Consider the following 27,852-nt stretch of genomic DNA (forward strand, 5'->3'; position numbering starts at 1 on the left):
GTAAGCAATAATTAACTTACAGAAATCTATAAGTCTAGAAAATAAAATATTTAGATGATAGATGGGGGGCACATGATCACACTGGTTAGCTAGCAGCCAAATTGAAGTTATTGATCTATTATATTTTGACCCTCCTACAGATAGAATAAATGGTATGATTGGATAGTATCATCTAAATACACTGGGTTTTCTGGGCTACCCAACAGATCACCCAGAACATGTTCCGGAACGGGCCCATAATATCCAGAAAGCCCAGTTTCCTTCGATATTCTTCTAAGTTCGAGCTTTTCTATAGAAAAATATCATCACTAGGTATAGAAGATTCTTCTTCCTACCATCTCTTCTTCTCGGTTATCTTAGTCGTTAGCTTGGTAATGAACAATACCACCTTTCTCACTATCCATCACTCCCAGTTCTCCCTTAGGTGAACTGGCGTCCACCTCAGACACGACCTAACATTTGAGTCCTACTATACTCTGCAGTTTAAATATATTTCTACAGTGATAAAGAGTACCTTGACAGATATAGCTTATTAACCACCACAACACGGTAATATTATCTTGAGACCTTAAGATAATAGATAATTACCAGTGTTGATTTATAAAGAAACAGCCGAATTACTCAAGATTCCGTATGTTTAAGGACTATATATTAATCGAAACCACGGAGGTGACTGGAACAGGTGTAAATAACAGTATTTTATTGAAGTTAGTCAGCAGAATTATACGTCTTGGCGTGGCCTAGTTGGGAAAATTATACTAAAATGAAACAACCTGGGTAACCCAACTGGGCTACCCAGTTGGGTTCTGGGCTGGGCTTGGGCTCAGGGGGTTGGGTTTTGCCGAGGTCTACCCACAAAACATGATCTGTTTCTCGGCTTCCTAATCTATGATAATGTTGGCTTATTTCCAAGGCTAAGACTTGCATTGTGCATTACTAGCACCAGCGCCATCGTTTCAGTGCATAGGATCATACAGTAGCACAACCTGTATTTACTGCGTATTGCCATACCATTTCCTGTAATATTCCAGTTATTTAATACTCAAACAAGGTTGATGATGGTCTATCTTGAGCAACTCCAAAAAAATGTCATTGACGCAGGCCAAACCTTCTTCTATGCTTTTTGTTTTAGGGGCGATCGTTGCTGCTTTACTATTACTTTTGCCCAAATCCCAACAGTTGCCATTCAATGCAGAAAATTATCTGCGAACAGAATGCTCAAATCATCAATACACAGTGGAGATCATCTCACAAGATCCTCTAGTCATTTACATCAATAGCTTTATGTCAGAAGAGGAAATTACTTGGTTGCTCAAAAAAGGGTTTGTTGTTCTCCGTTTCGTGTGTGGCCAAACTTGTCAATATAAGCGAAGTCTTGGAATATATACGAGTACTGAAATCTGAGCTTAGAGAATTTCGATATGAACGAATGTTGACATACCAAGGCGACTCCCTTTCCGATGCGGCATTTGCGGACGAAGGGCGGACCTCTAGTTCCGCCTACATCGAGAAGACAGATCCAGTGATGACTTGTATTGGGAACAGGGCATTGGAATTTCATGGCGGCTCGCAACGGATACTTGGAGACTATGGAAATCCCCAGCTGGTGAAATACGAGCCCAACCAGAAGGTAAATTTGCATTATGACTGGTGGCTCGAGCCCCAGAATAGGTCTGGCCGACTATATAACCGGAGGACAACGATATTGGCCTACTTGGAGGACAATTGCACTCAAGGAGAGACGTATTTTCCTCTTATTAATGGTTTGAATGATACACTTAGCGGAAGAGACGACCAAAGCTCGAGGTTTAGGATTGGTGAAGGTGGGAAGGGTTTGCTATTCCCACCAAGGCGAGGCAACGCGGTGTTTTGGGTGAATTTGCAGGCGAATGGGACGGGAGACGAGAGGACTTTACATTCTTCGTTACCTGTAGGAGAAGGGAGAAAGGTGGTAATGAACTTTTGGCCACCTCAGTATTTTCAAAACTAGTGAAGTTAGAGGATAGTTTATGAACATCATTTGCAGAAAAGTAACCCAAATCCACAACATTTTGATACGCCCTTGTTGATTCTAAGTCACCAATATGTTTGAGTAAATTGGAGGTCACCAGACACTACTGGAAAAGTAGTACTAATCTTGATATCCAGAAATGGAATTTGTATGGCAAATCAGACATCTGAAGCACGATAAGCGCTCCGCCGAGGATTTGACGCATGATGAGTCTACTGGCTGAATAAGACCTATGGGCTGCTACGCATATAGAGAAGGCCTGCCTAGATATATTTAAAATGCCTCTGGCCCCCCTTACCCGGGAACTACAAACTAGTCCACGGGTGAACTGGCACTATCACCTTTCTTGCACAGACACATCACCTGGGCATAGATTAGAAATGTTCATGCACCATCAATCAAAAAAGATGCGAGGGCTTGTAATTGCTGTCTGCACCTTTACGGCTTTGTTGATTACTATTCTTCTGTTCCAACAATATAAGCAGAACTTGCCAGTTCTCGGATCCGAGGGAGTGGATAGCGTTAATCCACTACTCTACATTCCACCCATTGGACTAGGCACTTGGCAAATCCCAAAATCCAAGGTTCGTCTTCAACTTTTCTAGTACATTACAAAAGACCAGATGCTCGATCATATGCTAACAAAAATCCAAAGACGGCTGAGGTTGTGAAAGTAGCTATTGAGGAAGGGTACCGACATATTGATGCGGCACTCATCTATGGTATGTGTGAATATTCCTGTTTACATAAAGCTGATTGGGCTAATTGGACCCTTTAAGGTAACGAAAAGGAAATTGGACAAGGCATAGCGCAGTCTAGAATTCCTAGATCTTCGCTATGGGTGACAGGGAAACTCTGGAATGACGCACACGATCCCTCTGCCGTTCGTCCCGCTGTCGAGAAAACTCTAAAAGACCTTGGATTGAGCTACCTTGACTTGTACCTCATGCACTGGCCTGTAGCGTTCTATCCAGATACCGGCCGCGAGATAGTCGTTGATTCCGATTCTAGCCTTCTCCAGACATGGTTTGCTATGGAGGATTTAGTGCGTGAAGGAATCGTACGGCAAATCGGAGTTTGCAACTTTAACAAGGCTCAACTCCAGCAAATTCGAAGTTATGCACATATCCAACCGACAGTCCATGAGTTTGAGACTCATCCATATCTGCAACAGTCAGATTTCGTGAAATGGAACCTCCAGCATGGCATCCGAGTCATTGCGTATTCGCCACTTGGAAACATGAACCCTATATACCATTCTTCAGAGACCCCGATGCTACAGGACCCATTATTGGTCTCATTGGCGGATGGAAAGGGCATCAGTGTTGCTCAACTTGTATTGGCCTGGGGAATGCATCGTGGAGTCATTATGATTCCAAAGAGCGAGCATGTTGCTAGAGTTTCAGAGAATTTCCAAGCGCAGCATGTCCGACTGACAGCGAAGGAAATACAAATCATTGATGCTCGCGATGAAAAACACAGGTTCAATAACCCAAGTCAGGAATGGGGTGTGGAACTATACTCGGGGTTGGACGGGGCATAATTTTCCAGGTTACCTCACAGCAAAGTATCTAGTGCATGTGGATATATGTATATGCCCAACGTTTTACCAGAACAGGTAGCCACAGATGTGCGGAGCGTATTTCATGGACGAGTTTCTCTAGCTAACAGACTACATGCATTCTTTGTATGGTGTATAAGATTGAGATAAATGTAAGGAAGTCTCGTAAAATGGTTTTTAGGGTACATTATTTCCAAACCTCTCAAATGTATTCTCTTCGCCTTTGTTTTCAAGGGTAATCGCTCCAATGTCTTTAAGATATGCCTGAATAGTGGGATCTCTTCCTAGAAAGCTTGTGAGTAGTTTCCATTCATCCTGACTTCCACCATAATTCAAGATCATTTTTCGATATTTCAAACCAGCATCTTGATTCAAGGGAGCGGACTGAAAATGCGTATACCACATATCCGCAGCTAGTATGCGGGTGCTGAGATGAGAGAAGTTAGCACATGCTTGTTTACGAGTATGGTCAAGGAAACGTACAATAAATAGGAGTAGTAATTGGCCTCTTGGCCCCATATGTAGTGGGAAGAGGTGGCATGGCCACTGCCCCAATTCAATCCATCCTGTGGTCCTTGAAGGCCAGTCATATCTTGAAGTAGCAAATTGTACAACTTAGAGAAGTCGATCGCTTCGATCTCATTATGGGAGGCTGGATTGTGGATTTCCATATCAAACTTGCTAAATGCTACCTGTCTTAGAGTAAGAATGCCCTGGTTCAGCTGCTTAGCAGCCACAAGATTGTGGACAATCTCATCTGGAATTTCCATTGGAGGCTGCAGAGCATCTTTACTAGCCTTTGCCGTCTTCCAATGCTGGAGATACTTGGGAGAAAGGTAGGAATAATGACAACTTAGTCGTTTAAGGCACTCAGGAACCCAACACCAGTACTCCAGTAGCTGACTGGGGGCCTCAGAGAAATCCGAAACGTTTCGATGCCCATGAAACATTGCATACTTCGATTTTCCTAAGAGATCATGTATTCCTACAATTCTATTCAGCTCATACAATCAAAAACTAAGATGACTGAGGTATGGTAGCTGACCATGGCCTAGCTCATGAAATATTGTAATCACTTCTCGATGACGAAGAAGAGGGGGCTGGTCATCAGAGTTCCTCGAGACGTTACATACTAGAGCCGAGGCAACAGAAGTTCGCTTTCCATCTCTGCCAACATAGCTCTTGCCAATTCAAGTCGTCAGGTAGGCAGAATATCAAAGATTAAGGTTGAGGCCTACTTACAGGGTAAATGTTGAAGTTGGCAGCATGGTTATACTTCCCCGGACGGGGATAGATATCAATATAAAGATACCCGACAAAGACGGATTTATTTGCCTCCCATACTTCATACGCCGTCACATCGGGATGCCATTTGCAGATTTCGGTCAAGTTATCAAGCTCTATAATTGCCAATGCAAATAGCGTCTCGAAAATATTCAGCATACGTCTCATAGTGACTTGTGCTGGAAAATATTCCGCAACCAGTTCCTGATCAACGTGGTATTTCTCCTTTAGTATTTGGTTGTGCTGAAAATCAAAGTCTGAAAGACGCGGTGGCTTCATTAATACTTTGTGCAATACCTGCAACTCCTGCTGTGCCATCGGCTGCAGAGCGCGGTCAAGTTGATCTAGCAGACTGCGGACTCTATCAGGAGATTTAACAAGCTGCTGCCTTAACTTCTGTGTCGCATATGAAGGGAATCCTAGTAAACGTGCGGCCTCGTCTCGCAAATTTATAATCTCGCGGAAAATAGGCACATTCTTTTCCTGGTATAACGTCTGACTCTTGAGAAAGATCTCTGCACGAGTATCTGCATTATGGCAATTAACCAATATAGAGTTAACACTGGGTTTTGCGAGAGATATTCGAAAAACTGCACTTAGATAATCCTTATCAAGCTCCAGTGTATCCAAAGGTACACCCTCTAGCTCATTTTCGGCCTTCCAAACATACCCTGGGTCGTTACTTAGATTCTCCATAAAGGCTACCCGAAGGTCAATCAAGCGACGTGAAATCCAAATATAGCGCTCGCGAGCCGAGCCAGCCAATTCGATGCCATTGTCCACAAACATTCTATGGAACCTGTCAAGAAGGCGACTATCTTCCTCATCTATTATGTCGTCTCGTGAACGTGAGTAATTTCCATGAGCTGCACCGACCAGGGCAAAAAGACCTTCATGCTGAAATAAGGCCAAATATGCCTTATCTATAATGCTGATAGCAGCTGAAGATGCCTTGCGAAGTTCAGGAGATGGAGAAACTGCCTGAAAGAGCGCCATGTATTGGACGCTTGATTTGACTTCATTGTCAATCTCGGCTAGTGGGCGTATCGCATTCTCAAAAGTCGCCTGTTGAGGAGAAACTGACTCTACTAAATGAGTTACGCCGCTTCGTAGTCGATTCGTGGCCATTTCTGCGCGTTGTAGTAGTGTTGATGGGGTTATGTCGAATGTGGGAGGGGAGGCTGATGATGGAGTCCTCATTGTTGTAATCTCTAAACACCATTACCAAAAATAGAAACAGCAGCTCTCAAAATTTTAGGGATCTCCTTTCAAAGAGTAGAAAGTAAAATGGCTGATGATTTGATGACGCGTCTTTTAATATCTTGTGAGCATAGACAAGGAACAAGTAACGAACTTGGATGTATACTTATCACGAAGATATGGGGGAAAGTTTACGATGTATCAACGCCACGAGTAATGCGTGCACAGGCTAGGATAGTCTCGGGTCACATGGCGGTATTATTAACAGCAGTATAATACACAATACCAACTCGTTACACTCCATTAGCACCGGAACCATGTCGCACTAACTGGTCAGTTATAGTACTAGCGATGCATACCACTGCCCCTCATCTTGTTTCTTACATCCTGCAATATGCATGGGTAATCACTAATCAGTCCGAAAATGGTACGTTTGGTAAAACCGGAGAGATATGGAAAATCTTGCTTTTTGTTGACTCGAGACCCATGCTTGTCTTGCCTCCACTTGCATGCATATCTCGTATATCACGCAAATGAAAAGAGGCTGGCTACGCATACGCTGTTCTTTTCTTATAAACCATGACTTAATTAGTAACATACCATGACAAATCACCACAGCTTAGCCCAGAACCAACATTGAGTTAGTCAGGGTACCAGCTCCAAGGAAAAAGTGCCACCGCATTTCATTACACAGAGAGTCAAAACGAGACGGGGACTGTAAAATCCGACGTGAGTAGAGCGAACGTTGACAAGATCTGCATATGCAATTCAAAGTAAAAGTACGCGTAAATTTCTATCACTTCTGCGGTCCGCTCTCAGTCCTACTTCACAAAGTTTGCAATATCCCGTCGGAGAAGAGTTTAATGCACGCAAAACACTGCCATCATCTAGCAGCATGATTTCAAGTCAGGATACCTCTCAATCTCTACTCTTGACCCAGTGGCTGCGCAGTTTCGGGCTTTTCTCGAGATCATCGCTTCCAGTTTATGTTCAAGTCGACTCGCAGGATACTGATAATAAGGAGTGTCCAAACTGCGGGACGACAGCTCCATCTGACCTCAGTCCGCTAGTAGAAGGTCATCGAGAGACTTTCAAATCAGGGATATGGTGGTCCATTTTCGTACTTTGCACCGGCGTCTCATTGTTTGCATCATATCATCTCGGAAGGTATGCTGCTGCCTCAGAATTGCAGGCCACTCGTCTAAAATCGGACGTCATTTTTCCAAATGGTCAGAAGGGTCCCCATGCCTCATTTGAAAGACTAAGCTCTGACTTATGATACTATTCTTCCAGTGCCATTAACGAAATTATGTTGGAAAAACGATGAGCGATTCATGGAAACGGACCCATTGAGAGGTAGATTCTGGGCTAATAAGGAAGGGGAGTGGACAGTATGGGATGAGATCCATCGAGGTAAAAGATCAAGTCGAACGCCAGTGCTAAGCTTTTCTCGTGCACTCCACTAATCGTGGAATTTCAACTAGGGTCCTGGATCCAGGTCACGCCGTCTCCAGCTGACGATATCACTGGTGGACTACCGCTAAATCTGTACTCAAGTAATGGCTCATGGCCCAATGGGAAAGAAGGATATGTTCCCTCGGTTCTTCATCAACTTCATTGTGTGGTATGTTCCGTGATAAATCCAATGATACCAATTAGATTGATACGTAAATTGACACATTCTTTCAAGGGTACACTGAATCACTGGAAACTGAAATTACGAGCAGGGGAAAACCTTAGTGAAGGCGAGATCGAGCACATGGGCCATTGTATTGAATATTTGCGACAGGTGTGTACTTTTTTGAAATTCGACAGAACTATCCAAAAACCATTGTACCCCGTGATGAACATTTGTTGACTAGTAGATTCTAGGCCGTCATGTGTTTCGGCGATACCGCACTAGAGAAACCGGTCGATCATTCAAATTATGTCCATGCAGATTTTGAGGAAACAGAGCACCTGTGTCGGGATTGGCACACTCTATCGCAGTACTTTTGGGCGTCATCCATTGACTTTATCTGGGGAATGGATGCGCCAATGACTGTTTTTGAGAATAGCGATGCATGGAAAGGTAATCCAGCAGGATCCATTCTATAGAAGCTCATGGGACAGATCAAACTCTCTGATCTTATTCCATTTTAGTTTTCTTATTTTATGCTTGAACCCCGTTTATAATCTTAAAAGTCATCGATGAAAAAGAGATGTAGACCGTATCACCCATAAACATAGCTTGCTCGATAGAAAAGTCATTATCAACCAGTTCTCCAGAGGAAAGAATTGGCGCGTGCTTGTCGAGGAAATTAGGCTAGGGATCCTTTTTAGTCCCAAGATCTGGTAAGTATTAGTCAAACTATATTATTTCTTATCCCTTACTACCAGTACGGCCCATGAGCATTAGAGATTTGTCAAAAACCGTACTAAGGAGCATTAAGGGATACTACGTTGGTTTAGCACGGTCCCAGAACACGAAGCAAGGATTGGCGCAAGGCTAATCCAACTAGCCTACAGGGTGAGCTGATCAAAATGGTAACATGATTCCTTATTGATAACTACTCCTAGTACTAACTGGTGGGCGAACGAAGGGCATATATATACCCGAAAGTTCGGTCCCAAATAGGCAATGTATCTAACAACATGATGAGATGTATAGACGGAAGATATAACACGAGAACCCGCAGGTGGTGAGATCCGGGTCCATGCAAATATATCCTCCGGATCGATATATCCTCTGGATATCAGATGCGTACAAACACGTACAAACAATAATCTTTTAATAATTACTATAATTGTGGGTGCATAAAGCACGTGTACACGTTAATGTACGTACGTACGTAGGATGGTTAGCAGGTACTGCAATTCTGTATGGGTTCAAATGTATATGATTGTAGCTATCTAACTCACGCCCCGACGCGGTCTTACATCCCTCTATCCTAGACGAGGTCACGTGAGGCCCTGCGGCTCAGTGCATCGGAGTGAGGCATCTCGATTGCTTCCACAAACCAACAGATTGATTGATTGATTGATTGATTCATACACGCATCTAAGCCTAGTGGCCGCCGGCGCCTTCTAATTGGGCAGCGCGCGTACTGCTGTACAAAAGCATAAATCAACGTCAACGTGCCAAGACTTCCGGCTTGGCGCTGGCTCAGTCAACACCACACGAAAATCCTGTTGGATTAGCTAAGCTGATTCAGCCAATCACATAGATGGTATCTTTCAGCCAATAAGAGCGACCCCCACACTAAGGAGAGGGATCCACCGAATAGGGGGTAAAAGATATCTCCCACCTTTACTGTACTTAGAGACAAGAAAAGGACAACAAGGATCAAGGATTCCATACTTCTTGCATACATAATTTGATATGTTGAGATATAACGTAATTCCCAAGCGAACCGCCCACCCAAGCGACCCGCCCACCTCCCCGAAAAATAACTCTCTATATTGATTTCTCATATTTCAACGCGTCAAAATGCCACCAATTCGCAAGAAAGATCCCTTAAAATCTGCTCGGATAGAGGGAAATATCCAGTTAGCTATTTCTGATTTGAAAAATGGAAGAATTTCCAATATTCGTGAAGCTACAAGGATTTATGATATTCCTCGTACGACTCTCCGAGATCGACTCAAAGGCATTGAATATAAAGGTGAAAAGCGCGCCAACCACCATAAATTGACTCAATCTGAGGATGATTCACTTGTCAAATGGGTTCTTGATTTAGATCGACGTGGATTACCTCCCCGACATTCTCTTGTACGAGAAATGGTCAATTATCTTCTACAACAACATGGAAAATCACAAGTTGGAAAAAACTGGGTGACCAATCTGATTAAACGCCGTCCGGAGATTGATTCTAAATTCGCAAGGAAATATAACTATGAACGTGCCAAATGTGAAGATCCAAAGATAATTCAAGAACATTTTGACCGCGTACGAGCTGCTATATCTGAGTATGGAATCTTACCAGAAGATATCTATAACTTTGATGAGACTGGCTTTGCTATGGGACTCTGTGCATCTGCGAAGGTTATTACTGGAAGCGATCGATATGCTCAGCCAAAGCTTTTACAGCCTGGAAATCGAGAATGGGTGACTGCAATTGAAGCAACAAATTCAACTGGTTGGGCGTTACCTTCGTACATTATTTTCAAAGCAAAGAAAAACGTACGATTAGGTTGGTTTGAGGATCTTCCAGATGATTGGAGAATCAATATTAGCGATAATGGTTGGACAACAGATCAAATAGGATTAGAATGGCTTAAAACCCATTTTATTCCTAATATTAATGATCGTAGAATGGGAAAATACCGAATGTTGATTCTTGATGGCCATGGAAGCCATTTGACTCCAGAATTTGATCGTACATGCACTGAGAATAATATTATTCCAATCTGCATGCCACCTCATTCTTCGCATCTATTACAGCCTCTTGATGTTGGCTGTTTTGCAGTTTTAAAACGGTATTATGGGCAGGTTGTTGAGCAACGAATGAGGCTTGGATTCAATCATATCGACAAAATGGACTTTTTAACAGCATTTCCACAGGCTCGTACAGTGGCATATAAAGCTCAATCTATTCAGAATAGCTTCGCAGCCACTGGATTAGTGCCTTTCAATCCAGATCGAGTTCTTCAATATCTTAATATTCAATTGAAGACTCCAACCCCCCCTCGAAGTCGATCAAGCAATACAGCATCATCCTGCTTACAAACACCTCAAAATATACGCCAATTTGTACGCCAGTCAACTACAATCAATAAACATATAAATGAGCGCACAGGAAATCAGAATCAAGAAATCAATCAGGCAGTTATACGGTTGTCAAAAGCCTACGAAATACTAGCGAATGATACTTTACTCGTACGGAAAGAAAACCATGATTTACGAGCTGCGAATGAAAAAGAGAAGCAAAAACGCCAAAAATCTAAGAAACAGATATCTATTGAGCATGGGATTACTAGTGAAGAAGCTCAAGCGCTTGTACAAGGTCAGGTTGAGGCATCTCAAGCTGTTACGGCTGCTCCAGTTGAGCCGGAGCTCCCAGCTTCTCAAGCAGTCGTACGCCGCCAATTTCGCTGCAGTGGTTGTGGTGTTGATGGACATAAAATTAATCGATGTCCTAATCGTACTACTAATTAATTTTTTGTATATAATTTGTATGTGATTAAGAAATTGTGATTTGAAATCAATATAGAGAGTTATTTTTCGGGGAGGTGGGTGGGTCGCTTGGGTGGGCGGTTCGCTTGGGAATTACGTTACCAATTGAGATTGTTACGTACAATCCAACAAATCCCAACACATATCCGTATCCAGATCCGAAGAACACCAACAACAGAAACAACACAGGAAATGTGTATACATACAAAAGGAGTAACATGATATATGTGCTTTGGTGCCCAGTTCTATTTCTAAACGTGTTAAGTGGCTGATCTGTACGAGCCAAATCAACGTGGTTACTCTTCATCGAGATAGTGTCGCACTCACTGTTAGTGCGTGGTTATTAGAGGGATTGCGTGACGGAACTGCGTCAATAGACCAGTCCGCATTATAAAATCGACACTCTGCCGAATCCACTGAGGTTTGCTGAGGAGCTTCCGATAGTCTATTTCGCGTGCTTCTTTCCAGAGAGTCTCCATACGTAGGTTTATATGAATAGGGCACCATACAAGGACATAGGCTGTATCTTGATCTCCAAGGCCACATTGGCATTGAGGTGAGTCTTCAATCTGTACGCTCGCTAGGAAGCTGCGTAGCGCTAATTTACTTATTTATAGTTAGATCAACACCGAACTCCAAGCCCATCATAATCCTTTGTGCAGCTGCAACATCATCTTCGTTGGCTCTTTGATTATCCAATAGAGATGCCGTCCATGCTTGGCATGCTCCCAGAGGACCGCCCTGGCTGGCACGTGGCGCGTATCGCGGCTTCATTATCTGTGTAGATCGTGGCTTCGTGTGGGTTGTCGCCGCGTGGCTGTCTTCGGAGTAGGATTTCCAATGCCGCGTCGATTCCCTCCAGCTCCCCTGCGTAAACAGTATGTGTGTCAGATGAGCCTACTGGCTTATAAGCCTGTCCTATGGATGAGTAGACTGCTGCCCCAATCCCATTGTCAAAGCTACTTCCATCGGTAAAGAACTATATTATTATATCTATTCCTAAGGTTGCTTCAATAGCCTTGATAGTCTCCTCATGGGTGTCGTCAATCCTTGCTTCTGGTGGCTCCCACTATAGTGGCGCTACAAAGGAGTAGATCATCTTAATATGTTGGCTAGTATTATGTCCAAGTTTGCAGTTGATAGCTGTTTCCAATCAATGAAGTGGCGACGTGTATGGGTCGTTATGGTGGGCTTAGCCACGTATATGGTAAAGCGTAGATTGAAGTGGTGAGGTCATGATCCGCAGGCAGGCTTCCTCAGCCAGCTTTGCGAGCGTGAGCTCTGCAGGTGGTACGTGGAGGCAGACCTCTTGGGCCTGTCGTGATGTACGTTTGAAGGCGCCAGATATCCGGTGAAGGGCCTGATCCTGGATCGATCGGATAGCTTGCTCCGCAGCCCGTTGCGCACCAGTGAAGCCTCTTCCACCTTGTATATACCATATAGAGCACACGTACATGATCTATGGTTAGAGAACAGCCATGTATATTTTCTGTAGATAAACTAGGGGTGTTCTCCATGTCAATTCTACAATTAAGCTTAATCCCGCCACAGTTTTGCAGCCTTCTCTCTCATCTCCTGTATGTGCATTTCCCCAGTGAGGTGGGTATCCAGATAGATCCTAAGATATTTAATCAAGTCTATAGGCTTGATTTCCACTCCCTTGATTATGAGAGGCACATCCAGCCTACCCCTTGGTTTAGGCACCATTTGGTGCTTCCGCCAGAAGTGGCTCAGTTGATATTTAGCAGGTGCGAATTTAGAGGCATGAGTCCTCTCCCAGCGCTCTGCAACTTGGTGCGCTTTGGTGAGTGTGCGGCAGTTAGCTACGGCAGAGGTCCCAAACACCATGATAAAGATATCATTAATATATCTAAGTACGACCATGTCTAGGCACTCAGCAAGTATCTGCTCAATAAGGTCAGCATTAAAGAATAGGAATAGGATTAGTGACAGTGGGGAGGCCTACAGGATTCCTATATTGACTAGAAATTCCCCCATATTGCCCTCTAGGAGCGTAATTAACGTGCGGTGATTACTTAAAAAGCTCTCAATCCAGCCAATTAGGTCCTCTAGCACCCAGCGCTTTCGTAGGTCGTGTATCAGCCTTATATGATTGACGTTATTAAAAGCCCCCGCCGCGTCAAGTGCAAGCCCTGAGGCTACTCATGAGCTCTCTCTCCACATATTATGGATCTCTTCTAGTAGAAGATGGATTGCCAGCTCGCATGAGCGGCCGCGACGTTCTCCAATATGTTGCTTTGGTAGAAGATTATATTGCTCTACTAGATAGCTGAGCCGCCTAGCTAACACTGATTCTAGTGCTCTACCAATCATGCTTAGTAACGCTATTGGCGGTATGCCTTTGGGTCAGAGTAATCAGGCTTTCCAGGCTTGTGAAGGATAACTGTTGTCGACCTTCGGAAGTAGTTAGAGCAGTATCATTGATATAGACATGCATTAAAGAGATTAACAAGATAGGCCTTAATAGTAGGAAGCAGTCTTTGGAGAACCAAATTAGGGATCCCATCTGGCCCTGGTGATTTATCAGGCTTCACATTGTTTATTGCGGTGCAGACTTCGTCTAATGTAATTAGTGGCATTATATATGGTTTAGGATACCTAAATTGTAGCCTAATATCCGACAAATCTGCCTCTAGGGGCTCCAGATGGAGGACCTCTCGGAATAGAGCTACTTTCTCCTTTAGGGCTATGTAATTCGTGTTATTATAGTGTAGCGTTGGAATAAACATAGCACGTGGCTTGCCCTAGTTGCGGACCCAGTGGGCAATCCTCCAAAAACCATCTACTGACTCTGTTGCCTGCTTAATTTGTTGGCGATGTAGATCTTGTGCGAGCTCATTGGTGCGCCATTTCATCTCTTTCCTACGCAGTAAGGCTATTCCAAAGAGCCCATGAGCCTGATAATATTGATGTTATTCGAATATTATGACTGATCCCCAAAAAGGGAGGAGAAGGATAATTACATGCAGGCAAAGGGGATACCCCCAGGGAACCGGAATAGCTAATATTCCGGTGTTGATACTCAACACCTGGGGATTCCCGTACACACACTAACAAAAGTAAAGACTGCTCTATTGTCCGACAAACTGAAATGTTGGCTCGGACGGATATCTCATCGGGAGACCCATCGGGGAATAGTCTAGATACGCCGACGAGGCCCTCCGATTTCTGACTGCCTTTAAATGAAACAAACATAAACGCACGAAGTAATCATTCCCAGGATCTACCTAGGGAGTAGGCACCAGGAGAAAATGGCCATTTCCAACACTTACGCGGTTCTTGGTTCCACAGGAAATTGTGGCACGGCGCTCATCCGAAATCTCCTGAACAAGCCCGATACCCGTATTCATGCATACTGTCGCAATCGTTCTAAACTCCTTCGGCTTCTACCCGACTTCAAAGAAGGTGGAAGAGTCAAGATATTTGAAGGAAGCATTCATAATATTGAGCTTTTGACATCGTGCTTGCGCAATTGTCGGGCCGTGTTCCTGGTTGTCTCGACGAATGACAACATTCCTGGCTGTCGCCTGGCACAAGACACGGCCGCGGCTGTGATTGAATCGCTTCAAAAAATCAAGCAGGGAAGCACAGATAGTAACGAAATAAGAAAAATGCCCAAGCTGGTCTTACTGTCATCCGCTACCATAGATGATCACTTCTCCCGTCACGTTCCGTACCTGCTCCGACTCATTCTCCTCCGCTCGGCATCTCACGTCTACAATGACTTAATCGAAACTGAAAAATTGCTCCGGGCACAAGAAGACTGGCTGACGACTATTTTTATCAAGCCAGGCGCTTTATCAGTGGATATACAAAGGGGCCATGCGCTGAGCCTCACTGACGAGGAGAGCCCATTATCTTACTTAGACTTAGCGGCTGCGATGATTGAGGCAGCTGATGATGAGAGTGGGAGCTATGACATGAAGGATGTTAGTGTTGTTAATACAAATGGAAAGGCCAAGTTTCCGACGGGCACCCCGATGTGCATCTTCATGGGTTTGCTCCGACACTTCTTCCCGTTGTTACACCCTTACCTCCCTTTAAACACGGGACCGGGCTGAGGCTTTCGTAATAATTATCGAGAACACTATCATCAATACAATTTCTTATTACCTTTACTCATACAATCGTTTATTTGTACGCTAATTTTACAATCCATGTTCACCATTTCTAGATAGTTTGTGCATATGAATATCAGAATACATGGTAGTCGTAAATGAAAACAATAAGATAGTTCTATATCAGTTTTTTGTCTGTCAGAGCCTCAAAGATCACTTGACGAGCTATTCGCAGCCAGTGCACTCGATTCCATGCACGTCATTTTGCTATATCTAGGAAAGGCAAGTAGGCAAAAATTCTGACAAGGTTTCAAGTGAGATATCTAATTTGTCATTGATTAGTATTGATCAGATATGTTTCACTATTGAGGACTGCTCGGTCAACTTCCTAGACCATATGTGAGGAAAATGCTTTGACATCGAATGCTGACTGAAGTCTCGAAAATGGCCATATCTATGTTACTTCAATGCGTACAATTGTAATAGGTCTGACGCATGAAGATGAAACTTGAGTTTCGCCAGTTCTAGGCCGAATTCTGGCATCACATGTATATCTAGCTCCAAGCTACAAACCGTGGATCGAAAAGCCAGTTCATGCAGCACCACCATCCAAAGTGATAACCTTGCCATTGACCCATTCTCCTTCTTTACTAACAATAAATCCAACAACGCGAGCAATATCCTCAGGGAAGCCATTCCGGCGCAACGGTGACGCGTGGGCAGCCATTTGCTGACGCTCTTCAGCTGTGAATTTCTCACCATTAGGGATGTAATGATGCGATACGTCGTGGAACATGTCAGTCACAGTACCACCAGGTGCAACTCCGTTAACCGTTATTTTCTTGTCGCCGCAATCTTTGGACAAGATGCGCACAAATGTGTCTATGGCGCCCTTGGAGGCGGAGTAGAGCGAGTGTTTAGGTACACTGAAGTCTTTGGATGTGTTAGATGATGTGAGTACGATGCGCCCACCCTCTTGCAGCACACGATACGCCTCGCGGGCAACAAAGAATTGTCCACGTGTATTGAGGCTGAAGACGCGATCGAACTCCTCCTCTGTCACATCCTTGAGATGGCCGAAACTGACAACGCCCGAGTTGCTGACGGCGATATCAAGATGACCAAAGTGCGCAACAGCGTCGTCGAAGAGCTTTGCTGTCTGCGAAACGTCACGTATGTCAGCCTTAAGGGCAATAGCATCTGAGTTGAGACTCTTGATCTCTGCGACGATTTTTTCCGCGTGCTCCACCGAATTGGCGTAGTTGACAACGACTTTAGCGCCGAGGCGACCCAGTTGAATGGCAATTGCTGCTCCAATACCGCGGCCCGAGCCTGTTACGAGCGCGACTTTGCCGTCTAGGCGGTAAGGAATGTAACTAGTTGTCATCGTCGATGTGATCCGAGTGCAAAATAGATATCAGGTATTAGAGCTGTGGATAAGGTCTTTGCAATCTGGAAGAAGTCAATGAGAAGAGTCCATCATATATTCTCGCTTACAGAAAAGGAATTAGGATACATGTTAACCTAGATTTCCGACAGCCGACATGGCGAGTTCAATTCGGAATCCGGGACGTCGGACTCGGGCCATTGAATCTGGACCAGTGATGCCGGAGCATTAATGTTGCAGGGCTCTAGAACAACTCTTTCCGTAAGAAGGTATGGATGAAGGCTGAAGTGGGAAAGAAGTATATGATTCTCAATACGCCTTTGATAAAAGTATTTCTACATCATTTGAAATATCTCTCATTTCTTGCAGCAATTTCAATCTTCGACATTTGATACACTACCATGGCAAATGCTGCTTACAAGCCGCCCGCGTACGAAGGTACGGTTTTAACCCTAACCCGATGATTTTGAACACTCATTGAATTGATATTTAGACGTCGTGGGCTGTCAAGTTGTGCTTTTCGAATGGGCCGAAAGCTACGATAGCAAGAACTGGGACCGTCTTGGCAAATGCATCGCTCCAACACTCCATGTACGTATATGCCAGAGTCACGCCATTGTACAAGTATCTGACCTTGTAGATTGACTACCGCTCCGTCATGGGTCAAGAGTGGAAATCCATGCCCGCAGAAGATTTCTTAGCCATGGCTTCGAGCCCTAAGTTCCTTGGCAACGCACGTATCAAGACGCAACACTTAATAGGAGCCTCACAATGGGTGCAGACTGGCGAGGATACGATTACAGGTTATCACCAAATGCGCGTGGCGCACCAAAAGTACAGCGACGACGCTCTGACTGTGGTGCTTTATAAGGGACATGCACACGGTGGGGCAACCACTAAGTACAGGAGGGTGAACGGTGTATGGAAATTTGCCGGGCTAGAGCCGAATATTCGATGGCGTGAACACGACGTTGATAAGATCTTTCACGAGGACTAGGCTTCGTGCCATCTACTCTATTGTTCGTTATGCTAATTAGCGCCAATTTGTATTCATGTATGTTAAGAATTATCTCCATTGCAACCATGGAATCAACGTACTATATAGAGAAAGGCGAATTCAATGAACAGCACTTACAATTGGGTTATTGCTCATCTGTAGTTATGATAAGGCAGACACCATCGCGCAGCGCAACCAGAAGGCTGTACAAATAGCCCAAGGGTCTACCTAAATAGGAACCATGCAAATTTAGTGACGTAGCTTTATCATTCGCGGTCCGAGCTGAATGATAGTCTTTTCCTAACTGCTTAGGGTATATAGCCGGGCTTTCCCCGGGGCCTGCAATTGATTTGCAGTCAGCGGAAGTGGCGCTATCCCTTATTATTGCGCTCCCCACTACCACGTACTACGTAGACATTGGCGTCGCATCATCTACGATTGGCCATGGGACAGTGCATACGGCAGAAAGAAAATAGAACCTATACGAAGGAGATACAGCGTGGTGTTGTGAGGTGCACTAACTATTTACAGGCGTAGGGAAATGTTTCAGCTAGCGGGCTATCCAAACTACGTGCTGGTAGTCAATACTGCGATGAGATAGTCGAACCAACATAGTCTACCTCACAAGACGAGACTGTGTTTGAGCCGGCAGCATGGCTCAATCAGCCGTTGGGCGCAGAAAAACAAGAGGAGGAGAAAGTTATGCGACGAATTCTATGGAGGAATGGCCAACGTGATGAAATTGAATAGGTACCATATGTTAGATTGTACGTGACAATCTAGCTCGCGGTTACGTTAAAATAAAGCAAATTGATCGGTGCCGTCGTATTCCACGCTGTAATCTGTGTAATCCGTACATGATCCATTATCCGGATTTTATTGGTGACCTCACGCAGTCAAGATGGAAAATGTGTGTACAGTTTGGCCACAATGGGTCACCTGTCGCTGAGGTCTTATGCGTAAACGCGTTGACCGCAGCGTCAGAGAGGGCCCCGTCCGCGCTCCCTCGTGGGAGGCGTGTGTGTGTGTGTGTGTCTATTTAACGGCCGTGGTTCGTGACTTGCACGCTTTCCACCGATCCCTACTGGGACATAGCCCGCCGAGGGGTAAACCTCGGGCTTCAGGTCCTATCAGATTTATATACAAATAAGAGACTCTCTGGCGCATTTCCATAGCTGCCGTGGTATTACAGGGAGGTCCACTTCCGAGTGGGTTTTGGGTATTTGCCAGCTGCAATGGTCCGCCTACGCACCATGACCCATAATTCTACCACCATCGTAATTAAGCAGTGAGTTTCAGAAGAAGAAAGGGAAGAAGGAAAGAAAGAAAGAAGGAAAGAAAGAGAGAAGGAATTGTGTAGGAATAGCATATTCCTGAAGTATTCAATATGGGAGGAGATAAAAGGGGGATAAAAAGGAAGTGAGTTAGAGGCGGCAGCTGTAGTTAGCCTAGCTTGGTTAGCTCGGCTTTGTTTACCTACACCTAAGGTAGCTGAGCTCCTTTAGAGACAAGAACAGACACAACTGAATACAACAACCTCGAACCTACACTTTACCTGTGTGCACACCCCTGTGATACCAACACTGATCAGTGGTTAATACCACAGATTAGCTAGGTTTCTTCAGAAGAGATAGATGTTCAAGGACAAGCCGTTTGTTTTGCTGCGTAAGGCATGAATCAAACGTGACTTACCTTGGGGCTCTATGCTAAAGAGTATCAACGGTCCCTCTTTTGTTGCAGCAGCATGAATTAGGAAACTAGAAGATATTCAAGGATCAGAGGCTGAGATTACGATACTTCTGATCTGTGTCTATCACGCCCTCAAAGCCTCCTTTTGTTGACTTGATCACGAATTAAGTGCGGAGAGTGTTCTTCAACCACCGATTGCTCTGAAACCTTTGCGCAAAACCGACTCCCAACTATTGCGCAACGTCAAGCTCGACCTCTTTATTGAGCCTATCGAGAGATACCGACCAAAACCTCCATCTACCTGAACGAACCTACCTATTGCTGACACTTCACTAAAACACAACCACCAACAATCTCAATACCTTCAAAACACGTGCGAAAACCGCGTACGAAACGTTCAAGATGATTCCAATCCCAGACAATCTTGAATATGCGGTAGATCCAGACTTCTGGGGTCTCTCCCTTAACCTGGAAGACGAGGAACAACACGTGCCCAAGACTATCAACACCTATATTGCCTGGTTGCAGGAGTGTTATGATCTCCACGACTGCGAAGGAGAAGATCTATGGAACACTTTTTGGGAGGATTTTGAAGGATTTACACTTGATCTCTTTAAGGTAGCGACCCGGCCAGCTGTCAGAGGCCTGCGCGACTACCTGGTATGTCATGGAGTATGGGTTAAGCCATCTGCAGGAGCTCTATCATACGCACACGTACTGTATGAGTGCCTTCACGAAGAAACTCAGGCAGATTGGACAGAGGAAGCCTTGGAAAACAAAGCTAAAGTAATCAAGAAATGGGAGGATCTGCGAGCCAAGATTTAATCCAAGACAAACACTATGCCTATCTCAAACACTTCTCCTATAATCAAACTCCTTGATATTTCTTCTAAGAACACCCAACCGGCTTCGCAGCAGACCAATTATACTCAAACTCGTACTCCTATGGCTGTTACCCTAACTTTTCAAAGTCAATATGTCTAGCAACTACAAGGCCAAGCTCAACCCCAGTGGCAGACAACTTAACCATCCCTTCTAGAATATCCCGTCCAACGCTAGATTCAATACTCATATCTGGCTACTGCTTACCTTCCTCCTGCGTTCCCTTCTCCACCGGCACCACCTCGACCACCATACGAACGAATCCCTATACCGGCTGATGGCGCCACTGAAAGTAACCCCAAGTTGCTTATAGACCTTATGAAGATCTACAGCAACGACGATAAGAAGTATGGAGGGGAGAAATATGATATCCTCAGTACTAAGCTACAAGTCTTCTACGACTGTTGCGCAAAGATTGGTTTGGGACGTGATCAATTCGCAAATGCATTCTCTACTATGTTGAAAGGACGGGCTAGCCAATACTACTATAACTCGCTATCCAACAAAGGCTTCACATTTCAGCAACTAATCAACCACACAAGGACTCATTTTGAGACCGAGGAAAACCACCAAGAGTACTTAACTGAATGGAGAGAAATCACTTTAGAACGCACCATTGAGGCCAACCCAACTAAGTCGAAGCTTGAGTGTTTCCAGACGATGGTAGATCAACTTGAGAAGGTGCAACGGGGACTCTCAAACGAGTACCAGTTTGAACACAGCCTACGAGATCAAGTATTGAATGGTTGCAGAGGAGTTGTAGAGTGTGATCTTGCGCTCTACAAGCTAAGCGCTACCTTTGAAGGTGTCTGCGCTGAAATCCGCTCTTCAATTGGCACCAAGATGCGTTTATCACGCGCACTAATACCATCTTCCTTCAACAACCGATTCAACGACGAGTATGACCACAACTGGACAGACCGAACATATGGAGGATATGGACGAGGCTGGGGATCCTACAATGGACAAAGAAATCGGGTTGGAGAGAGTAATCGAGGACCTTATGAGCCGAGCTCACGAGGAAGTTTCCGTAATAACCAGCACGGAGTACGCCAAAATAGAGGCTTCCAACAGAAGAAATGCTTTGTCTGCCGGAAACTATACTGTTGGTCTACAAAACACTCAAAGGAAGAGCGACAGAGAGCATACAATGAGTTCAGGCAATAAACTGCGTATGTCTCTGAGGTGGAACCAACACTTGAAGAGTATAGCTCTTTCTTGGCCCAGTACGAAGGAATGGAAGGTATTACTGAGACTGCTGAACCAAACCATGAAGCCTTGTTTCAAATGACTCTAAATGACCCCCCCTTTAAAACAAACTTCACAGAATTCAGAAAAATCAACAGCATTAAGATGATTTCGATGCTTAATGATTATTCAACATACCACGCTTTTACCAGGGATGATAAGTACCAGCCTTTAATTTCCTACGCTGATAAGGCAACGGATCAAGACAATGAAGCATTCACATTAGACCAATATTCCTCAAATGAATTCCATGGCATTATACCTGACAGCGGTGCGGCTAGTATTTCTTCAGCAGGAGAACTGCAGGTTTTAGCTTTGCAAAAGACCGACCCAAGCATTCGAATCGATACCTCTGCAGGTAGAGAGAATCATATCAAGTTTGGCAAAGATATAGCTATTGTCAAAGGAATTGTTCGGGTCCCTACACCTATTGGTACTATCACTTTCCACGTTGTACCAACAAACACGCCGTTTCTATTATGCCTGAAAGACATGAACGACTTGGGAGTACGATTTAACAATCTTAATAACACCCTGGTCTAGGGCAGCAACATTGTCCCAATTGTACGTAAGTGGGGACATCCCTGGATGCTGTTGAACCGCCTTGAAAGTGTTGCATACCATTTGACAGAGTTAGAACTATGTCAACTCCATCGCCGTTTTGGCCACCCCTTAGTTCAACGACTGGCAACCGTGCTAGAGCGTGCTAACCATGACTTTGATGCGGATATCCTTAAGAAGCTCACGAAGTTCTGCCACCAATGTCAGATGCATGAAAAATCACCTGGTCGTTTCAAATTCACTCTCAAAGATGACCACGAGTTTAACTACTCAGTAATCATTGATATCATGTACATTGAAGGCAAGCCAGTACTGCATGTTGTTGATTCTGGAACAGCATTCAACGCAGCACGCTTCTTGAAGGACATGACAGCTAGCATAGCATGGAATACATTACGGCTCTGCTGGATTGACTGCTATTTGGGCCCTCCGGACCAGATTGTCCATGATGCCGGTACTAATTTTGCCTCGGACGAATTCAGACAGTATGCGAAATCAATGGCAATTCATATCAGGGAAGTACTAGTGGAGGCGCACAATGCAGTTGGCAAAGTTGAGAGATACCACGCACCACTGCGACGTGCATACGAGATCATTCAGGAAGAGTTAAAGGGGGAGAACGTGCTAAAGGAGGCGATATTGCAGATGGCTGTGAAAACTCTAAATGATACAGCGGGACCAGATGGCCTTGTACCCACTCTATTGGTGTTTGGCGCATACCCCAGATTAACAGAATGGGATGCTCCATCTCCATCAGTTGCCAAGAGAGCCAAGGCAATTGAATGCGCAACGAAGGAAGTACGGAAGCTGAAGGCTGCCCGACAAGTTCAGGATGCCCTATCTATGTGCAATGGTCCAAACACCAAGGCTATGCTTGATCTACCACTACAATCGGATGTCTGGGTATGGAGAGAAGCCAAAGGATGGACAGGACCATTCAAATTGCTTGCAATTACAGGGGAAACCTGTACTGTTGCGATGCCGCGTGGACCTGCGAACTTCAGAACTACCGTCGTCAAACCCTACCTTAGTAAACCAGTCCCTGAGGCAAGCGAGACCCCTGAAGGAGACCATGAGTGCTCACAAACTCCAAGAGAGGAAATTGAGGCTCCGATTTGACGTGGACCGGGCCGTCCAAGAGGCTCCCGAAATTATAAGCGCCCAAATGATCAACCTCAGCGACGAAGTGCTCGTCACATGACCTGCAACCCCCAATATAATGATCTTGAACACTTGATCGTAGATATGGAGGAGAAGGATGGAGAATGGATGACCCATATGACTTGGAAAGAACAGTCTGACTTCGAACTTGCTATCCAATTGCGAAAGGACGGAGTTATTACAACTCCAGGAGACTCATTCCATGAGTCACAACAGCAGGAGATCGATGGTCTGATAGCAAGAGGCGTGTTTAAGTTTGTCCTATTTGACCCAAAACAACACGCAAATATACGAATCTTCAATTCCTGGTTCGTCAACGAAGTCAAAGGCAAGACAACTATCCCTTTTGAGAAGTCAAGACTGGTTATTCAAGCCTACAACGACGAAGGCAAGCAGGAGATTCTTACCCAATCCCCAACGATCCAGAGAGCTAGCCAGAGAGTTATTTTTGCGTTGGCACCATCACTTCAACTACAAGGGATCTTGCTCTACCTGCGAGATATTACACAAGCTTATATCCAAGCAACTACTCTATTAAATCGTTTGATATTGGCATATCTTCCGAAGGAATTGAGACACTTGTACCCAGAAGGTACTATCATGGTCGTACGGAAGCCACTATATGGTATTCCTGAAGCTGGAACTCACTGGTGGGCGACATACTACAAGCACCACAAGGAAAAGCTGTCTATGGTTACTTCAACATACGACCCCTGTCTCTTGATTACCACCAACAAGGATGCATTTGGAGTAGTTGGGATGCAGACAGATGATACGCTATTCCTGGCATCTGAGCATTTCGCTATTTTGGAAGATGAAGAACTGAAGAAGGCCAAGCTAATGGCAAAACCAAGAGATAAGCTGTCATTGGCATCCAACCTGATTTTCAATGGGTGTTCCCTTACGTTGGAATCAGACGGCACAATAGCTCTTCTACAGAAGGATCAAGGCAAGAAGCTCCGACTGGTCACTAAAGGAGAGAATTCCCACCAAGAATACCTTAAACAACGTGCTCGGGGAGCTTATATTGCTTCCATATGTTAACCGGAAGCTTCATTCGACCTCTCCGTGGCAGCTCAGCACCAAAGCCCTACTGCTGACAACATTCGGAACCTCAACAAGCGTATCATGTGGCAGATAGAGAACCAGAGCCGTGGCATCAAATACATTCCACTGGACCTATCTAACGTTAAGATTTTTGTGTTTGTGGACGGATCCTTCGCTAATAACAAAGATTTCAGTTCCCAGATTGGATATGTCATTATTCTAGCCAACGAGAGTTCGACAGGCGACGAGTTTGAGATTACAGGCAACCTTACTCATTACAGTTCGACCAAGAGCAAGAGAGTGACTAGATCTGTGCTTGCATCAGAGATCTATGGCATGGTAGGAGGCGTTGATATGGCAATTTCGATCGGTACAACTATCAATATGATCACAAGACAGCTTGATCTCCCTAACGTCCCCATTGTGGTCTGTACCGACTCTTACTCTCTCTACGAATGCCTCGTCAAGCTCGGTACTACTAAGGAGAAGCGTCTTATGATCGATATTATGGCACTTCGGCAGTCATACGAGCGAAGAGAGCTGACAGAAGTCCGATGGATCAATGGAAAAGACAACCTAGCAGACTCTATGACGAAATCTACCCCGAACAAGGCTCTGGAGCAGTTCTTAAACGAAAACCGGCTGAAGGTACGAGTGGAAGGATGGGTGGAGAGAAAGTGATTGTAGGAATAGAGAGGTTAGAGAGAGAAAAATGGGTAGCGACAATTAGGTTATTTGTGGGTTGTTTTTAAGTGTTCGTGCATGTGGAGGTTTAGATCAACTAACCTCTATATTTACGTTTTTTTTCACACTTCGCGCTCTTTCCACAAAGAAAGAACTGCCAGTGTAGGAATAGCATATTCCTGAAGTATTCAATATGGGAGGAGATAAAAGGGGGATAAAAAGGAAGTGAGTTAGAGGTGGCAGCTGTAGTTAGCCTAGCTTGGTTAGCTCGGCTTTGTTTACCTACACCTAAGGTAGCTGAGCTCCTTTAGAGACAAGAACAGACACAACTGAATACAACAACCTCGAACCTACACTTTACCTGTGTGCACACCCCTGTGATACCAACAAATTGAGAGATATAAGGGGGAAGTAGGGCTGACTTAGCTAGGTGCTAAGGAGAGGTTGGCGAGGACAGATATCCTCAAAGAAACGGGTTTCTGCTAGCCATGTGGCTAGTTTTTATGCTCCTTTTGCAGTGCCTAAAAGAAAGGAGATGACCTCAGAAGGGGGCCCAGAAGGACGAGGGGCTCGTCTCTTAACTATATGACAGAAGAAGAAGTGCAGAGGTGCTTTTCGTGCTCCGCACCGACATAGTAGATGAGCATCATCATGATTAAAATGTTCATGATAGTCTGCAAAGTCTCCATAACCGGTACGGGCCGCAATAACACGGCCAAGATTGAGTCGGTTGAGCAGAAGCTCTCCAGGACGCTTAGGAGATGTAGTTATTTCTAGGTCTTGGTATGTCTGTGGCGCTACAGTCTGCCACCGTATCTGAGTAGCGGAAAGGGCTTGAGTCTTGGCATATCTCTTTAGCGAGGCATATGAAGATTTGGATGGAGAGAGGGAAGCAGAGGCAGCTCCCTCTTTAGCAGCGAAATCAGCCGCTTCATTCTCAGGGATTTTGGTGTGTCCAGGGACCCATCGGATTTGGATTGATCCATTTTTGGTGTGTGGAAGCCTCTCGCGTAGTGGCCAGGCGGCTGCAAGTGTGCGGAAGGATTCAAAGACCTCTTGAGAGGATCCTGTAGAGGGAGATAGGAGGCGCGTGGCAACTTCCAAGTTGTCAAGGCAGATCCATAAGTTGGTAGCAAATTGAGCTGTTGGGTATGCTATTGCTGCTTGAGCACCAGCTAGGGTAGCTTCTGTTTCTGCGTCGAAGACCTCTTTCCCATGTCCATATGAGAGTGAGGAGCGGAGGAACTGATGGTGTGCTTAAAATCCAATATAGCCACCCCCTGCACGTCCGTCTACCAGCCTAGATCCATCTGAAAAGATTATAATATCAGAGCTAGGGATGGTGCGTTGAAAAACCGTGAAATTAGCCGCTGCCTGTTTCTTAGTGCGTCCCATGGGAGCTCCTATTCGAGCTTGGGCATTCTCACGAGACTCGCGAGGGTGCCAGGGAGCGTATTGGAGAGGGTTTATCTGCTCAGAGTTGGGGAGGGCCAGTATACGGCGGGCAAATCGGCTGGTTTGTCGGCCACTACTGGCAACCTGTTCTGCGCGTCTTCGAAGTGGGTGATAAGGATCCAGACGCCGTAGGCGGACAGTTGCAGGAAGGGCTATTCGATCTAGTTCAATTTCTGGTGGAGAGAATCCAGACTCTCGGTAAAGGACAGATATTGGGGTTGTGCGGAAAACTGGAAGGACTGCTCTTGCGCCTGTTAGTATTACTTTAGTTAGTTTCTCAAGATGTTCTCTAACTCGGTTCGAAGTCTGGGAAGGCCCAGGGCGAGTATATCCTGGCCACCGGGTTTCAGCGCCATAGTATGCTTTATGGAGTACACAAGCTGATACAGCCTGCTGTAGTAAATGAGGTTTAACTCCTCAGACAGTATTTCCTAGAGAGCGAAGGGCATTAGCCACAGTAAGGGCTTTAGATGCTGTTTCACCAACGTGCCATTTAAATGTGAGCTTTTTGTCATAGAGGATTCCTAGCCAACGTAGATGTAGTCATTTAGTATTTTCTGAGACTGTAATAGATCCAGCTTTCACTGAAGGTGTGCAGGTTGGGTCCTGGTCTGCTTTACGTCGAGAGAAGTGAAGAAGCTCATATTTATCTGGTGCGAAAGTAATGCCCTCTGCAGCACCCCAGTTAAGAGCTTCTTGAAGTGAGTCTGATAAGGCTTTGCAGTTAGTAGCAGGGGATGTCAAGATCGCCAGGTTAGCTGCGTCGTCCGCGTAACCAAATTTGTTCCTTTAGTTTCCTAGACGGAATAGAGGCGCTATGTAGAGCATGAAAAGAATGCCAGATACTGGGGATCCTTGTGGAAGACCGCAGACAATGTCTGTTGAGGGGCCAATCTCTCCATCGAGTTGGATCTGAACTGATCGCCCAGTAGTAAAGGAGGCAATCCAGAGAACAAGATTGGTAGGCCAGCCCTGCTCACGTAATCTGCGGATCAGTCTGCCGGGAAGCACGGCGTCAAATGCGCCTTTGACATCTAGGGTAAGGAGTGAGGCAGTCATGCCTTGATTTAGCGCTTGTTAACATCATGTGTTAGGCATGTGGTCAGATCATTTGCAGATCTTAGTGGGAGAGCTCCAAACTGTTGCCTTGCTAATACTTTGTAGTGTATAGAGATCCATGCCATATTCCGTGCCACCAGGCGCTCGAGTCCTTTGCCAAGAACTGATAGGAGAGCGATTGGTCTGTATGATCTGGGCGAGGACCAATCAGTCTTTTTTGGTTTCTGGATAATTACTAAAATTGCATGTCGGAAGCATTTCGGGTGATATCCAATCTTTAGGCACCCTTGGTATAGCGTTAGTACCTTATCCTTTGATTGTATAGCGTTAGTACCTTTTCCTTAATCAAAGGCCATGCCACTTTGAGTATGCAAGTTGGGATTTCGTCTGCG

The 27,852-nt window shown here is 45.0% G+C and overlaps 14 protein-coding genes across 14 annotated transcripts, besides 11 other annotated features; 10 read left to right on the forward strand and 4 right to left on the reverse strand.

The window, feature by feature from the left end:
* Positions 1-1,086: 1,086 nt before the first annotated feature.
* On the forward strand, positions 1,087-2,234 carry TSTA_126500 (uncharacterized protein; the record flags this gene model as incomplete). Its single annotated transcript, XM_002482889.1, has 4 exons — positions 1,087-1,322; positions 1,411-1,671; positions 1,824-2,005; positions 2,149-2,234. 4 exons carry the CDS (start codon positions 1,087-1,089, stop codon positions 2,232-2,234), a joined length of 765 nt encoding a protein of 254 aa, XP_002482934.1.
* Positions 2,235-2,418: 184 nt separating this feature from the next.
* TSTA_126510 (dihydrodiol dehydrogenase, putative) lies at positions 2,419-3,554 on the forward strand (the record flags this gene model as incomplete). Its single annotated transcript, XM_002482890.1, has 3 exons — positions 2,419-2,595; positions 2,667-2,733; positions 2,791-3,554. 3 exons carry the CDS (start codon positions 2,419-2,421, stop codon positions 3,552-3,554), a joined length of 1,008 nt encoding a protein of 335 aa, XP_002482935.1.
* Positions 3,555-3,749: 195 nt separating this feature from the next.
* TSTA_126520 (neurolysin, putative) lies at positions 3,750-5,984 on the reverse strand (the record flags this gene model as incomplete). The annotated part of the gene is made up of 4 exons (XM_002482891.1): positions 3,750-3,999; positions 4,056-4,557; positions 4,618-4,753; positions 4,815-5,984. The coding sequence occupies 4 exons, from the start codon at positions 5,982-5,984 to the stop codon at positions 3,750-3,752; spliced, it is 2,058 nt and encodes a 685-aa protein (XP_002482936.1).
* Positions 5,985-7,615: 1,631 nt separating this feature from the next.
* TSTA_126530 (uncharacterized protein) lies at positions 7,616-8,153 on the forward strand (the record flags this gene model as incomplete). The annotated part of the gene is made up of 3 exons (XM_002482892.1): positions 7,616-7,675; positions 7,747-7,845; positions 7,929-8,153. The coding sequence occupies 3 exons, from the start codon at positions 7,616-7,618 to the stop codon at positions 8,151-8,153; spliced, it is 384 nt and encodes a 127-aa protein (XP_002482937.1).
* Positions 8,154-9,061: 908 nt separating this feature from the next.
* Positions 9,062-9,085: a microsatellite.
* Positions 9,086-9,525: 440 nt separating this feature from the next.
* Positions 9,526-11,193, forward strand: TSTA_126540 (uncharacterized protein; the record flags this gene model as incomplete). Its single annotated transcript, XM_002482893.1, has 2 exons — positions 9,526-10,174; positions 10,229-11,193. 2 exons carry the CDS (start codon positions 9,526-9,528, stop codon positions 11,191-11,193), a joined length of 1,614 nt encoding a protein of 537 aa, XP_002482938.1.
* Positions 9,571-11,058: a mobile genetic element.
* A 621-nt stretch (positions 11,194-11,814) lies between the features above and the next one.
* On the reverse strand, positions 11,815-12,667 carry TSTA_126550 (uncharacterized protein; the record flags this gene model as incomplete). Its single annotated transcript, XM_002482894.1, has 2 exons — positions 11,815-12,078; positions 12,518-12,667. 2 exons carry the CDS (start codon positions 12,665-12,667, stop codon positions 11,815-11,817), a joined length of 414 nt encoding a protein of 137 aa, XP_002482939.1.
* Positions 11,966-12,811: a mobile genetic element.
* Positions 12,754-13,563: a mobile genetic element.
* Positions 13,563-14,099: a mobile genetic element.
* A 384-nt stretch (positions 14,100-14,483) lies between these two features.
* On the forward strand, positions 14,484-15,293 carry TSTA_126560 (NAD-dependent epimerase/dehydratase, putative; the record flags this gene model as incomplete). The annotated part of the gene is made up of 2 exons (XM_002482895.1): positions 14,484-15,161; positions 15,189-15,293. The coding sequence occupies 2 exons, from the start codon at positions 14,484-14,486 to the stop codon at positions 15,291-15,293; spliced, it is 783 nt and encodes a 260-aa protein (XP_002482940.1).
* A 589-nt stretch (positions 15,294-15,882) lies between these two features.
* On the reverse strand, positions 15,883-16,878 carry TSTA_126570 (short chain dehydrogenase, putative; the record flags this gene model as incomplete). The annotated part of the gene is made up of 2 exons (XM_002482896.1): positions 15,883-16,646; positions 16,815-16,878. 2 exons carry the CDS (start codon positions 16,876-16,878, stop codon positions 15,883-15,885), a joined length of 828 nt encoding a protein of 275 aa, XP_002482941.1.
* Positions 16,879-17,078: 200 nt separating this feature from the next.
* TSTA_126580 (scytalone dehydratase, putative) lies at positions 17,079-17,674 on the forward strand (the record flags this gene model as incomplete). The annotated part of the gene is made up of 3 exons (XM_002482897.1): positions 17,079-17,115; positions 17,171-17,268; positions 17,318-17,674. The coding sequence occupies 3 exons, from the start codon at positions 17,079-17,081 to the stop codon at positions 17,672-17,674; spliced, it is 492 nt and encodes a 163-aa protein (XP_002482942.1).
* A 1,299-nt stretch (positions 17,675-18,973) lies between these two features.
* Positions 18,974-19,026: a sequence feature (GA-rich).
* Positions 19,027-19,765: 739 nt separating this feature from the next.
* On the forward strand, positions 19,766-20,188 carry TSTA_126590 (uncharacterized protein; the record flags this gene model as incomplete). The annotated part of the gene is made up of 2 exons (XM_002482898.1): positions 19,766-20,023; positions 20,048-20,188. 2 exons carry the CDS (start codon positions 19,766-19,768, stop codon positions 20,186-20,188), a joined length of 399 nt encoding a protein of 132 aa, XP_002482943.1.
* A 15-nt stretch (positions 20,189-20,203) lies between these two features.
* Positions 20,204-21,412, forward strand: TSTA_126600 (uncharacterized protein; the record flags this gene model as incomplete). The annotated part of the gene is made up of 2 exons (XM_002482899.1): positions 20,204-20,314; positions 20,423-21,412. The coding sequence occupies 2 exons, from the start codon at positions 20,204-20,206 to the stop codon at positions 21,410-21,412; spliced, it is 1,101 nt and encodes a 366-aa protein (XP_002482944.1).
* A 69-nt stretch (positions 21,413-21,481) lies between these two features.
* Positions 21,482-23,173, forward strand: TSTA_126610 (uncharacterized protein; the record flags this gene model as incomplete). The annotated part of the gene is made up of 2 exons (XM_002482900.1): positions 21,482-22,000; positions 22,037-23,173. The coding sequence occupies 2 exons, from the start codon at positions 21,482-21,484 to the stop codon at positions 23,171-23,173; spliced, it is 1,656 nt and encodes a 551-aa protein (XP_002482945.1).
* Positions 21,821-24,898: a mobile genetic element.
* Positions 22,097-22,621: a mobile genetic element.
* TSTA_126620 (uncharacterized protein) lies at positions 23,252-24,943 on the forward strand (the record flags this gene model as incomplete). Its single annotated transcript, XM_002482901.1, has 2 exons — positions 23,252-24,254; positions 24,291-24,943. 2 exons carry the CDS (start codon positions 23,252-23,254, stop codon positions 24,941-24,943), a joined length of 1,656 nt encoding a protein of 551 aa, XP_002482946.1.
* Positions 24,944-25,447: 504 nt separating this feature from the next.
* TSTA_126630 (uncharacterized protein) lies at positions 25,448-27,460 on the reverse strand (the record flags this gene model as incomplete). The annotated part of the gene is made up of 3 exons (XM_002482902.1): positions 25,448-26,191; positions 26,303-26,794; positions 27,248-27,460. The coding sequence occupies 3 exons, from the start codon at positions 27,458-27,460 to the stop codon at positions 25,448-25,450; spliced, it is 1,449 nt and encodes a 482-aa protein (XP_002482947.1).
* Positions 25,601-27,478: a mobile genetic element.
* Positions 27,472-27,774: a mobile genetic element.
* Positions 27,774-27,852: part of a mobile genetic element that runs on past the window's edge.

This window comes from Talaromyces stipitatus, genomic scaffold (assembly GCF_000003125.1).
Source record: "Talaromyces stipitatus ATCC 10500 scf_1105507295555 genomic scaffold, whole genome shotgun sequence".
In the NCBI taxonomy this organism is placed as follows: domain Eukaryota; kingdom Fungi; phylum Ascomycota; class Eurotiomycetes; order Eurotiales; family Trichocomaceae; genus Talaromyces; species Talaromyces stipitatus.